This window comes from Haliotis rufescens, unplaced genomic scaffold (assembly GCF_023055435.1).
Source record: "Haliotis rufescens isolate VD_foot unplaced genomic scaffold, xgHalRufe1.0.p SCAF_6, whole genome shotgun sequence".
In the NCBI taxonomy this organism is placed as follows: domain Eukaryota; kingdom Metazoa; phylum Mollusca; class Gastropoda; order Lepetellida; family Haliotidae; genus Haliotis; species Haliotis rufescens.
In genome coordinates, this window is record NW_025964334.1 from 47,708,067 (window position 1) to 47,723,499 (window position 15,433).

The 15,433-nt window shown below is 43.9% G+C and overlaps 1 protein-coding gene across 1 annotated transcript in view; it reads right to left on the minus strand.

Annotated features, from left to right (window-relative positions):
* Window positions 1–14,961: 14,961 nt before the first annotated feature.
* The window catches only part of LOC124146903 (low-density lipoprotein receptor-related protein 6-like), a 37,578-nt gene continuing 37,106 nt past the window's right edge, over window positions 14,962–15,433 (minus strand). The window contains exon 7 of the mRNA XM_046517454.2: window positions 14,962–15,309. Coding sequence (XP_046373410.2) covers window positions 15,210–15,309 — 100 coding nt within the window. The 3' untranslated portion in view covers window positions 14,962–15,209. The remainder of the gene's footprint in view (window positions 15,310–15,433) is intronic.

Genomic DNA, 15,433 nt, shown 5'->3' on the forward strand with positions numbered 1-15,433 from the left:
GGTGGCGCTACGATGGAAGGGTGGACACTTAAACGCTCTTGTCAGTTAACGCCCTTGTCTCGGGAAGATGCGGCTTCTCGCGAAAGTAACGCTTGAAGGCTGCGGTACGACCTCAGCCTTATAGCAGTAGTACCGCGGAGGTTCCGTGATTCAATCGCGAATCTTCTGCGATGAGTGTAATTAATTTCCCCGGAATCTCCGCGTAACTATGGGATGGCTTCTACTTGTGGACAGCATGCATTGCATGTGATCTCTCCATGGGACTGAATATCAATCGATACTACAGCGTTACATTGTCAATACATCAGGACATGTCAGCACGTGACACGCTACGACTACTGGTCCACTCAACACGTGACATGAAACAGTAAAAACATATGCAATATAACAATAACCGTTTGATACATAGTTATACATTCATACATTACTTAATGTTAATATGTGCCCAACAGAAGTTAACTAAGAATAATCATTGATAATGTTTTTTTCGTATTGCTCCCAGAGCTATGCCATCCTGTCCACAAGAGACACGTGTGAATACCATTAATTGTTGAAATCCGAATAATGAGCCGTGCGTTTTCTATCCTATTTTACCAAAGATCTTATGATAATGCACACACAAAATGTCAGGTGTTTTGAGCGAAAATGTATAGGTGCCTGCACTGTTTTTGTTTTTATTTTAAATCTAGCTTTAGCTTATACAAACCTCTCTGATTCCAACATGACCTTTGTGACGACACATAAAAGAAATATTTCTCACTTGGATTTCATAGAACAGCCCCATCAACCACCACCATCGATACTACAGCATAACATTGTCAATACATCTTATGTAAATAATTGATATTTGCACACGGTGTGTTTGTTAATGTGTATAATCACATGATAGTTGACCCGTGAAATTCCGGGTAGAGAATAGCTAGGTCTTCAGCAACCCCTGCTTGTCGTAAGAGGCGACTAACGGGATCGGGTGGTCAGGAACACTGACGTCGTTGGTGCATGTCATGGTCATGATGTTTTGGTTTGTTGTTTTACGCCGCACTCACCAATATTCGAGCTATATGACGGCTGTCTGTACATAATCGAGTCTGGACCAGACAATCCAGTGAATGATATCATGGACATCGATCCATGCAATTGGGGCCGATGACATGCATCAACCAAATCAGCGAGCCTGACCACCCGATCCCGTTAGTCGCCTTTTACGACAAGCATAGTCGCCTTTTACGGCAAGCATGGGTTGCTGAAGACCTATTCTACCCCGGATCTTCACGGGTTTCATGATGTTAATATGTGAGTGAGTGGACACTGAAATTCACAAAGTGTTTCTAGCAGTGTAGCTTATTTCAATGGCACCTCAGTGATTCTGGACATCCACATGTCATGGGTACATAGTATGTCACTGGTACATGGTATGTCATGGGTACATGGAATGTCACTGGTACATGGTATGTCACTGGTACATGGTATGTCACTGGAACAAGGAATGTCACTGGTACATGGTATTTAATGGGAACATGGTATGTCATGGGTACATGGTATGTCATGGGTACATGGTATTTCACTGGTACATGGTATGTCACTAGTACATGATATGTCACGGGTACATAGTATGTCACTGGTACATGGTATGTCATGGGTACATGGTATGTCACTGGTACATGGTATGTAACTGGAACATGGAATGTCACTGGTACATGGTATTTAATGGATACATGGTATGTCATGGGGAACATGGTATGTCATGGGTACATGGTATGTCACTGGTACATGGTATGTCACTGGTACATGGTATGTCACTAGTACATGATATGTCACGGGTACATGGTATGTCACTGGTACATGGTATGTCACTGGAACATGGAATGTCACTGGTACATGGTATTTAATGGATACATGGTATGTCACGGGTACATGGTATGTCATGGGTACATGGTATGTCACTGGAACATGGTATGTCACTGGTACATGGTATGTCACTGGTACATGGTATGTCATGGGTACATGGTATGTCACTGGTACATGGTATGTCATTGGTACATGGTATGTCATGGGTACATGGTATGTCACTGGTACATTGTATGTCACTTGTACATGGTATGTCATGGGTACATGGTATGTCACTGGTTCATGGTATGTCACTGGTTCATGGTATGTCACTGGAACATGGTCTGTCACTGGTACATGGTATGTCACTTGTACATGGTATGTCATGGGTACATGGTATTTAATGGGTACATGGTATGTCACTGGTACATGGTATGTCATTGGTACATGGTATGTCACGGGTACATGGTATGTCACTGGTACATTGTATGTCACTTGTACATGGTATGTCATGGGTACATGGTATGTCACGGGTACATGGTATGTCACTGGTTCATGGTATGTCACTGGTACATGGTATGTCACTGGTACATGGTATGTCACGGGTACATGGTATGTCACTGGTACATGGTATGTCATGGGTACATGGTATGTCATAGTACATGGTATGTCACTGGTACATGGTATGTCATGGGTACATGGTATTTAATGGGTACATGGTATGTCACGGGTATATGGTATGTTACTGGTACATGGTATGTCACTGATACATGGTATGTCACGGGTACATGGTATGTCACTGGTACATGGTATGTCATGGGTACATGGTATGTCACGGGTACATGTTATGTCATGGGTACATGGCATGTCACTGGTACATGGTATGTCACTGAAACATGGAATGTCACGGGTACATGGTATTTAATGGATACATGGTATGTCACGGGTAAATGGTATGTCATGGGTACATGGTATGTTACTGGTACATGGTATGTCACTGGTACATGGTATGTCATGGGTACATGGTATATCATGGGTACATGGTATGTCATTGGTACATGGTATGTCATGGGTACATGATATGTCACTGGTACATGGTATGTCACTTGTACATGGTATGTCATGGGTACATGGTATGTCATGGGTACATGGTATGTCACGGGTACATGGTATGTCACTGGTACATGGTATGTCATGGGTACATGGTATGTCACTGGTACATGGTATGTCATGGGTACATGGTATTTAATGGGTACATTGTATGTCACGGGTACATGGTATGTCACTGGTACATGGTATGTCACTTGTACATGGTATGTCATGGGTACATGGTATGTCACGGGTACATGTTATGTCATGGGTACATGGCATGTCACTGGTACATGGTATGTCACTGAAACATGGAATGTCACGGGTACATGGTATTTAATGGATACATGGTATGTCACGGGTAAATGGTATGTCATGGGTACATGGTATGTTACTGGTACATGGTATGTCACTGGTACATGGTATGTCATGGGTACATGGTATATCATGGGTACATGGTATGTCATTGGTACATGGTATGTCATGGGTACATGATATGTCACTGGTACATGGTATGTCACTTGTACATGTTATGTCATGGGTACATGGTATGTCATGGGTACATGGTATGTCACGGGTACATGGTATGTCACTGGTACATGGTATGTCATGGGTACATGGTATGTCACTGGTACATGGTATGTCATGGGTACATGGTATTTAATGGGTACATTGTATGTCACGGGTACATGGTATGTCACTGGTACATGGTATGTCACTTGTACATGGTATGTCATGGGTACATGGTATGTCACGGGTACATGTTATGTCATGGGTACATGGCATGTCACTGGTACATGGTATGTCACTGAAACATGGAATGTCACGGGTACATGGTATTTAATGGATACATGGTATGTCACGGGTAAATGGTATGTCATGGGTACATGGTATGTTACTGGTACATGGTATGTCACTGGTACATGGTATGTCATGGGTACATGGTATATCGTGGGTACATGGTATGTCATTGGTACATGGTATGTCATGGGTACATGATATGTCACTGGTACATGGTATGTCACTTGTACATGTTATGTCATGGGTACATGGTATATCGTGGGTACATGGTATGTCATTGGTACATGGTATGTCATGGGTACATGATATGTCACTGGTACATGGTATGTCACTGGTACATGGTATGTCATGGGTACATGGTATGCCACTGGTACATGGTATGTCACTTGTACATGGTATGTCATGGGTACATGGTATGTCACGGGTATATGGTATGTTACTGGTACATGGTATGTCACGGGTACATGGTATGTCACGGGTACATGGTATGTCACGGGTACATGGTATGTCATGGGTACATGGTATTTAATGGGTACATGGTATGTCACGGGTACATGGTATGTCACTGGTACATGGTATGTCACTTGTACATGGTATGTCATGGGTACATGGTATGTCACGGGTACATGTTATGTCATGGGTACATGGCATGTCACTGGTACATGGTATGTCACTGAAACATGGAATGTCACGGGTACATGGTATTTAATGGATACATGGTATGTCACGGGTAAATGGTATGTCATGGGTACATGGTATGTTACTGGTACATGGTATGTCACTGGTACATGGTATGTCATGGGTACATGGTATATCGTGGGTACATGGTATGTCATTGGTACATGGTATGTCATGGGTACATGATATGTCACTGGTACATGGTATGTCACTTGTACATGTTATGTCATGGGTACATGGTATGTCATGGGTACATGGTATGTCACTGGTACATGGTATGTCATGGGTACATGGTATGTCACTGGTACATGGTATGTCACCTGTACATGGTATGTCATGGGTACATGGTATGTCACTGGTACATGGTATGTCATGGGTACATGGTATGTCACTGGTACATGGTATGTCATGGGTACATGGTATGTCACTGGTACATGGTATGTCACTGGTACATGGTATGTCATGGGTACATGGTATGTCACTGGTACATGGTATGTCATGGGTACATGGTATATCGTTGGCACAAAATAATGACTTACTTCTACCAGCATCCCTTGCAGGAGGCGTGCAGGGGGCGGTCTGCAAGAACAAGACAAAGCATTAGTTCACGTCTTTCGAGCATATTGATACTCATGAAACAAAGTATGAAGATATATGTAGCTACACATTTTGGTACTGAATTGAAAACTTCGATTGTACGTACATGTGTCTACCCTTGATTTAAACATATTTTATTCATAAAAAAAGAATGGGGTTTGGTACAAGTTCTCCAACTTAGGGCGCCTTCTCCCAGATATTTTCATAATTGATTTACAGCTGGTACTGAACATGAACGGAATAGAAGAAAAGAAAAGAATAGGAAGGATAAGTGAACAGTGAGAAAAATATACTTTACATAAATCTCTGACTCCAACCGACACCACCACCACTGACTCCAACCCACACCACCACCACTGACACCTACCCACACCACCACCACCACCACTGACACCTTCCCACACCACCACCACCACTGACTCCAACCGACACCACCACCAACACTGACTCCGACCCACACCACCACCAACACTGACACCTTCCAGCACCACCACCACCACCACTGACTCCAACCCACACCACCACCACCACTGACACCTACCCACACCACCACCACCACTGATATCAGCCCACACCACCACCACTGACACCTACCAACACCACCACTACCACCATTGACATCAGCCCACACCACCAGCACTGACACCTACCCACACCACCACCACCACTGACATCAGCCCACACCACCACCACCACTGACACCTACCCACACCACCACTGACTCCAACCCACACCACCACCACCAACACCTACCAACACCACCAACACCACCACTGACATCAACCCACACCACCAACACTGACACCTACCCACACCACCACCACCATCACTGACTCCAACCCACACCACCACCACCACCACCAACACCTACCCGCACCACCACCACCAACAACACCTACCCACACCACCACCACCACCACTGACTCCAACCCACACCACCACCACTGACACCTACCCACACCACTACCACCACTGACTCCAACCCACACCACCACCACTACACCTGACACCTACCCACACCACTACCACCACTGACTCCAACCCACATCACCACCACTACACCTGACACCTACCCACACCACCACCACCACTGACTCCAACCGACACCACCACCACCACTGACATCAGCCCACACCACCAACACTGACACATACCCACACCACCACCACCACCACCACCACTGACACCTTCCAGCACCATCACCACCACCACCACCACTGACTCCAACCCACACCACCACCACCACCACCACCACCACCACCACTGACTCCAACCCACACCACCACCACCACCACCACTGACTCCAACCCACACCACCACCACCACTGACACCTACCCACACCACCACCACCACTGACATCAGCCCACACCACCAACACTGACACCTACCCACACCACCACTGCCATCACTGACTCCAACCCACACCACCACCACCAACACCTACCAACACCACCACCACCACCACTGACATCAACCCACACCACCAACACTGACACCTACCCACACCATCACCACCACCACTGACACCTACCCACACCACCACTTCCACCACTGAGGTGAGGTGAGTCGTGCGTGTGTGTGTGTGTACTGAGCGCCAGACATGGTAACAACAAGTACCATCTTTTAACGTCTTTTGGTGTGTGGCTGTGGATCGGGGGATAGGGTGTGGGGATATTTTTTGACTTGCTGAAATAAATGGATTTAATTACAACTTCTATCTCAACCTAACTCAGAAGATGAAGTGACTGGTTCTAACTGGGCGTGTGTCTGATTCAGTTACAGGTAACTTGAGACAAAGAAATAACTGGTGCAACATATCAGATCATCAAAGTGTATCTCACCGTTGCTGCGAAAACTTTGCAATCGCTTGATGGTACGGGCACAGGTGATGTCGTGTTGATGTCGCTTAGCGAGGAACAAATGTTGTTTGTCTTGCAAAATATGCCTCCCGTTGACCCATCAACGTTGGAACATTTCACAGCGCACTCGGTGAGTGAGCGCGCAGCAGCAGCCGACATATCAACACCATCGACGACCGTGGACGCTACTTTGTAATAGAATCTGTTCATGACACTTTGAGAAGCGCGTGATGCGATGACACATACACAATAAACCCAGATAGCCTCTATCTTCATCTCAAGATGCGTGTTTTTCTCAACAGATTTGTCCTTCGAAACAAAAACTTCTCCGTGTTAGTCCTTCTCCGACAAGCAAAACCTCTTCTGCGAGTCCTACGACAAGCTACGACTTCAGTTCGATGACAGTTCTTTGACAAGGGAAGGCTATTCAACGACAGTTCTGTGACAAATCAAGCTTCTTTGATGACAGTTCTTTGACAAGGTAAAGCTATTCAACGACAGTCCTGGGACAAAACAAGGCTTTTCAAAGGCATCTGTGCGACAAATGAAGACTTGCTTTCATTCCCAGGAAGTGGGAATTGAGTTCTATGTACCCTTGTTAAACCCAATCACCAACTTGTTTATATTGGCATTATTGTGCATGTTTTAGTTGGCTAATAGAAGGACAGCTACCACAAAATCATTAATCCAACATATTGATCAGTAAAATGTATTCTGCTTTGATAGAATCGTGACACAAGAAACTCGATCTGTTCATTGGCATTGGTATGCAAATATTGCATTTCAATTTCTTTTACTTGATTGAACATCCTGTCATTCAGACCAAACTTCAATATATGATAGCTGGCTGGAGTATTGTCAACAGACTGCAAATAACGTCCTGTCTGGATAAACGATTTAACATCACTTAATTACGCTGTAGTGTTTCATCAGATCTGCCTATTGTAAATGTTGTCTCGGAGAAATAACCAAGACCTGTCAAGACCGAAGGTCACTTTTTGCTTATTTGAGGCACTTCTGTCCGAGTGACCATTTTGGTCCCTATTACCTCCAGTGAGTTTGACACCAATAATTATTTGAAGAGTATTTTAGTGGCGTGGCGGTCGTCTTCTTATTGTATTAGAATAGCCTAAGGCAGCGCAGTTCCAAGTTGTTGACCACTGGTGAAACCCATGATAACGTTCTGACAAACCAATGGCCGTAACGCGAGCGCATCTTGGAATCGGAACCGGATCCTTGGCATACTAAGAGGCGCAACTCCAGATCTGGACAACAAATTGTGGAGCTATCGCGTTAGTACGTGATTCTAGATCTGTTGGGGAGTGGTGATTTCGGGCTTATTCTTTAGGTCAAAATAGAACCGGGAAAAGTAACTGACCGGATGGTCAAAACCGTAAGTATCCTCTTGAAACAAGACAAGACCCGTGAAGATCCGGGGTAGAATAGGTCTTCAGCAACCCATGCTTGCTGTAAAAGGCGACTATGCTTGTCGTAAGAGGCGACTAACGGGATCGGGTGGTTGATGCCTGTCATCGATCCCAATTGCGTGGATCGATGCTCATGATATTAATCACTGGATTGTCTGGTCCAGACTCAATTATTTACAGACCGCCGTCATATAGCTGGAATATTGCTGAGTCCGGCGTTCAGGAACAAACAAACAAACAAACAAACTTAGCCATAACCACATGTCATTCTTGCAAGCTTTCATCGACCTCCACATAAGTATGTTTATATTCATTCTAATGTAGAAAGTTCCAGCTGATGTTATCGTCTATTTTCTGGATAACAGAACTTAGATTACACCGTAAGTGAAGACCTTAACATACTGTTTATGATTTAAATGTCAATACTTATTATCAACATGACTAATCGTATCATACATAGTACGATATCACATACAGACATGATAAACTGATAATCTTCGTTAATCTCGTAAATCAATGTTGAATTCTTTCACAGTAATTATTTGGCATACACTTTTACGTGTATCGGGTTTTCTATAAAGAAAAATGTCGCCTCCGTTGTCTGGTAGTGGAGCGTCCACTCGGTCGGATCACACCAAGAGACGTTGCAACACAGTACTTGTTGTTACCCTGCCTGACACGCGGCGTAAAGCGGATAAAACAAAGACCAGTCGGCTGGAAACTAGTATACTGTATTTGAGTGAAATAGTCATTTCAAACTGCGTGGTATCTCAGTGGGCTAGCGCTATCAATCGGCATTCATCAGGCCTAGCACAAGAAACCACACACACACACACACACACACACACACACGCACGCACGCACGCACGCACACACACGCGCGCGCACGCGCACACGCACACGCACACACACACGCACACACATTATACAGTCCTCTTTAATATTTAAAATTCAATAACATGTTCAATAATGAAGGCGGTGTCCTGTACATTTGTTGTGTCCTATCAATATTATCCCCAGCAGCCATGTCATATCGGTTGCAAGCAAGCGTTGTGCAACACTCAATAATGAAATTGGTATTACGGTAATAACTTTTCACCAATTTCTTATATACGACAGAATCCATTGAACTAGTTAATTAGGATATAAACATACTGTGTTTTCAATGTAGAGCTCTGTTACCTGCAGATTTAGCTGCGTTAAATTGAATGTTGAACCGAGACTGTTTAAATTACGGTTAAAAACCAACAGATAACCGAGCTCTACATTATAAACACAGTTTGTTTCCGTTCGACGAAATTAAACACGAACTCTTTGGATCAGCGAAGATACCGAATGACGCAGGATGGGTGGGTTCAGTCCAATGTGTTGGGTGGGTAGTCATTCGGAATGAAGGAACAACATGCATGTCATCGTATCCCGATTGCGTAGATCGATGCTCATGATGTCAATCACTGGATATCCGGTCCAGACTCGCTTAGTTACAGACTGACGTCATATAGCTGGAATATTGCTGAGTGCGGCGTTAAACAACAACGAACACTCATGCGATCCTTTAACATTCAAATTTCGGGGTTATCGCGAAGCGTGACGGTCCTCACTTAACGACATGTATATTTCCTCAAACATTGGTTCAGTTGCCGTCTTGTAAGGCCAGGTTCACACAGTACCGATTAAGGCTCCCGTTTGAGATTCGACAGCTTTACGACACGAAAAGTGAAAAAGTTGGATTACTATCCTCAATGGTCTGGAATGTCCTATCATTGTCTGAACGCAGTCATATAAGTTCGTAACAGAGTCCTACGGATCGGGAAAGGTCGATAGAGGTCGGCCAAGCACTCCCGACAGTATGGTGCGTCCCGTAACACTGGGGAAACACTGATTACAATCGTAACTATGTCGTGACAGATTCTGCTGTTTCGGATCGTAACAATGTCCTGTGTTGTCTGGACGGTGTCCTGTGGATCGGGACGCTGTCTTGTCGATTGAGTCCAGATTGCGTCCAGATCTTGCCGAACGCGAACCGTCTTTGTCGGTTCACTGTCCGGTCACTGTCGGATCGCATTCGGGAGAATCGGGACGCTGTCGGGACAGATTCGGTCGTTTGTTACCATGCGGAAGATACAAATCGGATCAGATTCGGCTTGAGAACGATATAATCGGGACGGATTCGGCGGGAAACGGCTGAATCGGGACGCTTCCTGAACAACATCTGATTGTGAATTTCAAGGCACGAATCACAGGATCTTGATCACACTTTTGACAAATTTTAATCGGGAATGGTCCTTCAAGGACGGCAGGAAACGTCCTGAATGTGTGACTGAGCCCTAAGGGAGCAAGAGTCTCAACATCATGAATTGCAGTATATTGGAACATCGGGAAAGGAGACTATTGAGCTTATCAGGGCACAGGAGGAACACAACTGATATTTAATTCACGTTCACGTATGATGTGTAGGTACGTATGTGGTCTTTTCGTACCCTCCAGAGAAGAAGAGAGAAATAATGTTTGTAGAAACCTACATCAGAAGAGTTACAGGTTCTTACGAACTTTGTAAAAAACGCCGACGTCCACCGGCGACCACAGTTGAACCTCCAATAAGTGCCAGTATACAAATATGTAAGATGCCTAAGCGATAAATCGCAAAGAACAATGAAGAACGTAGAGATTCTAGAGATTCGAATGGGCGCTCGCTACTTGATGACGTCATATATTGGACGAGGTTATTTCTCAGATGTCTAATTGTGAGTTGTTCCCTATAGCGATGTAGCTGGAGTACGCAGATAAACGCAGTGGCCGAACGATCGCATCCTAACGTGGAAGAGATATGACAATCGGTATTAGGAGAAAATGTATAGGTTATCGACGTTAGGATTGTGAAAATATGCGGGAAATACCAAACTTAATCCACCTGTTTATAAAATGGACTTGTCCGACATTGCCGAGGTCGGATTCTATTCAGGGCGTTATCTTTATTAAAATTAAGAAAACTCTTTTTTAGCGTGTACATTTTATCAGCATCCTTAAGCAGGCTGTACATAATGTTGATATCTCATATTAGAAATGAACGACTCGCCGTTGTTTATGGTACAATATAACACTGCAAGAAGAATAAACCACTCGGGGCTGCGCCCCTTAATGGGTTTTTTTCCCTGTTGGGTTTTATTGTCCGATAAACAACTGCCACTCGTCGTGTATTTCTTAAATATGATACCTCTGAAAAAAACAGATGAGTGAGTGAGTGTGAGTGAGTTGCTTTTACGAAAAGAGTGAGTGAGTGGGGTTCAACGCCGCTTTTAACATTATTCCAGTTATATCACGGCGTGTCAGCTTAATGTGGGAGGAAAGCCTGAAGTGATGCAGGTCTCAGACGTTTACCACTTCGGTGAAACCCATTAGCACGGGTATGGTGCTGACAAACCTAGAAACATAATCGGGGCGAACCGGGATTCGAACCCATAAGTTTCTGGCGTGCCCAAGGGCCACAACTCTGCACAGCGCCTTAGACGACGCCCAACCCATAAAAAACAGTTGACGTCACACGAGGTTTCCAATTGTGCATTTAGCTGACATACCCTGATATATCTTGAATATTGTTCAAAGCAAAAACACCAGTGCACTCATGATCACTACGTTATATGGCGCCTGAAGGGTTAATTCTAACCCGGAATAAAGGAACAAACACGGGTCGTTTCATCTCTGAAGGTGAGTGACATGGCACATGTGGGCACTGACGCGTAAAAGCCTGGAATTTTGTCTTGCGAGTACGCCGAGGTGAGGTGAGGTGAAATGGGGTTTAACGTCGCGTCCAAGATTATTGCACTTATATAGCGACGTGCATGTACGTGTGTGTGTTTGTGTGGCTGCTTGTACTTGTCCGGACTGATGCCCATTTATAGTGCTAGCTCACTGAGATACCATGCCGCAGTTTAACATGAATACCCCACTCAGACACAGTATACTGACTACGAGCCGACCAGTCCTTGTTTTAGCCCTTTAATGCCGAGCGCCAGACAGGGTAACAACAAGTACCATCTTTTAACGTCTTTTGGTATGACGCGGTCGGGGATCGAACCCCGGACCTTCCGCTCTCCGGGCAGACGCTCTACCACTAGACCACGGAGGCGGTCTTAATACGCCGAGGTAAACACGAAGTCTGTGGACAGTGACTGTTAAATCGACCTTTTAATCACCATGAATTTATACAAACAGGCGTGACAGCCACATGCATGATTCCGTGAACAGGAATCTGACCCCGTGTACATAAATCTGACCCCGAATACAATACATTTGTACAGCACATTTTTACAATTTTTCAACCTCATGTTTATAAATTAATTTTTCTTATTGACGTATATTCAGATATCTTATTCATCGTATTCATGACATTTACATCACCAGTTTATATACCAAACAACCACGAGATCACGAACAGTATATTGTTCAATACAGTACCAATAATATAGAATTAAACGTATGCAGATGAAGTCACTGTGACATTTCTTATACAACATGTGTCACGTGAAGATTAAGGGTTAGAATTGGTTTTCAGCAACCCATGCTTGTTGTAAGAGGTGACTAACGGGGTCGGGTGGTCAGGCTCGCTGACTTGGTTCATGCATGTCATCGTATCCCTACTGCGAAGATCGATGCTCATGATGATAATCACTGGGTTGTCTGGGTCGGATTCGACTATCAAAAGACCGCCGTCATATAGCTGAGGGTGGCGTAAAACATTAAAACAAACAAACAAACAAAACAAATATACAGCATGTGCTAATAGATCTGTTGGCGGTTGGGTAGACTAGTTGGTCAAAACGGCAACTCGTCACATCCAAATACCAGCTTTGGTCCCCGCCGTGGGATTCCGGGTTAGAATTTTATTTCCCAGCAACCTATACATGTCGTAAGAGGCGACTAAATTGATCGGATTGTCAGACTACTCGACATGTTTGATTGCATGACATCGTATCCCATGGATATGATTCGATGCTCATAATGTCAAACACTGGATTGTCTGGTCTAAAGTCCATTATTTACAGACCGACGTCATACACGAGTGTGGCGTTAAACAATAAAAAACCATTTGGGGCCCCTCTCACGATATTGCTGGAATATATTCAAACACAGGCGTAAAACTATATTCACTCACAATACAACTCTCAACATAACAGAAAAGAACGTTCGTGCATGAAGCACGTATGGTTGTCATTGATAATATACATATCATATCATGAGTGTCTATCACAGCGGTAACATTACACTATAAACCGCCGGGCAAACGAATTCAAAAAGATTACAAAAGGTCGCCGAAACATTGCAAACTTAAGGTAAAAAAACCCTGATATCCGTATCAAATACATCACCATCGAATTACCATTTCTTGTTTCTTTCAGGGTACCATCGAATTACCATTTCTTGTTTCTTTCAGGGTTCCATCGAATTACCATTTCTTGTTTCTCTCAGGGTACCATCGAATTACCATTTCTTGTTTCTTTCAGGGTACCATCGAATTACCATTTCTTGTTTCTTTCAGGGTTCCATCGAATTACCATTTCTTGTTTCTCTCAGGGTACCATCGAATTACCATTTCTTGTTTCTTTCAGGGTACCATCGAATTACCATTTCTTGTTTCTTTCAGGGTTCCATCGAATTACCATTTCTTGTTTCTCTCAGGGTACCATCGAATTACCATTTCTTGTTTCTTTCAGGGTACCATCGAATTACCATTTCTTGTTTCTTTCAGGGTACCATCGAATTACCATTTCTTGTTTCTTTCAGGGTACCATCGAATTACCATTTCTTGTTTCTTTCAGGGTACCATCGAATTACCATTCCCTGTTTTGTTAATTTTAGGCACCATGAAACATGGGTTTATACATTTTTGCCCGGCAGTTTATATGTAACACAGATTTATGTAGATCAGTTTTTAATCCCGCTTTTAAAGTTGAAAGGACACAGTCAATCAAGTTTTAGTATTTCTCCGGACACGGTTCTACAAACCGATCTCAGCGCTAAGACCACTGTAAACCCGTACGTCATTCAAATTAGATGTAAATCAAGAAAAATTATTCGATACGATATCTCTCTGCGTGAAGAAATATATCCCTTCCGAAAAAGATGTGTGAATCTTCCGCGGATGTTGACACCCCATGCTAAATGAAGGAGTTTTCTAAAACGATTCGGAAATATATCTTTTTATAAAAGAACACCCACATTGAATATAAATAGTCATATGGTATTCCCTAATGGGCGTAGATGCCTTAAGCTCAGAAACGAAAGCGTGTACAACATATCCACAACAATTTAACGGCTCGGCTTTTAATATTTACACCCGGAACTGGCCGTTTAACTTCGTTTTTGAGATGCATAAAACAGATATTCTGGTCTGAATGTTTCGTCCACTCGTACATAAATTAAGAATCCTCGAGGATGATCGGGCGATTGGAAAGTTACCGGACGAGACCTCCTTGGGAGATGAGGGGGCACGGGTGGCCCAGTCGTCTAAGGCGCCGCAATTTGCTGTGCAGAGTTGTGTCCCTTGGGCATGCCAGAAAACTATGATTGTGGGTTCGAATCCCGGTTTGCCCTGATTATGTTTCTAGGTTTGTCAGCATCATACCCGTGCTCGCGGGTTTCGACAACGTGGTAAACGTCTCAGACCTGCATCGCTTTCCTCCCACAGTTAGGCTGACACACCGTGATATAACTGGAATACTGTTCCAAGGGGCGTAAATTCAACTCACTCACTCACTCCGCGGGATATATTGCGAGATCTTCACGCAGAGAGTAAACGTGTAAAAGATCGGAGTTAAAGCTTTTGGTGTAATGGGATTGACATTAGCCTAGACTAACGATGCATGCTACGAGGCCCTAGGTTATTTACATTGATTGTAGAACTCGTTGAGTTCCCGTTTAATCATTTAAACATCATTCCACAATAGCAAAATATTTTGTTGTCGATGCTGATATTTGGCCTTCAAGAATTTTCGCAGCTAGGGATCCATTCTTATGCCTCTTCTCAATATAACTGTAAAAAAGAACAATGTTTGTTATAAATTCTCACACAAATATAACAGTTAAAATAAATGTGGGGGAGCAACTGTCATCAGTAAACGGGTTGATTCAGAGGCCGATCACAAGATGGGGAGGGG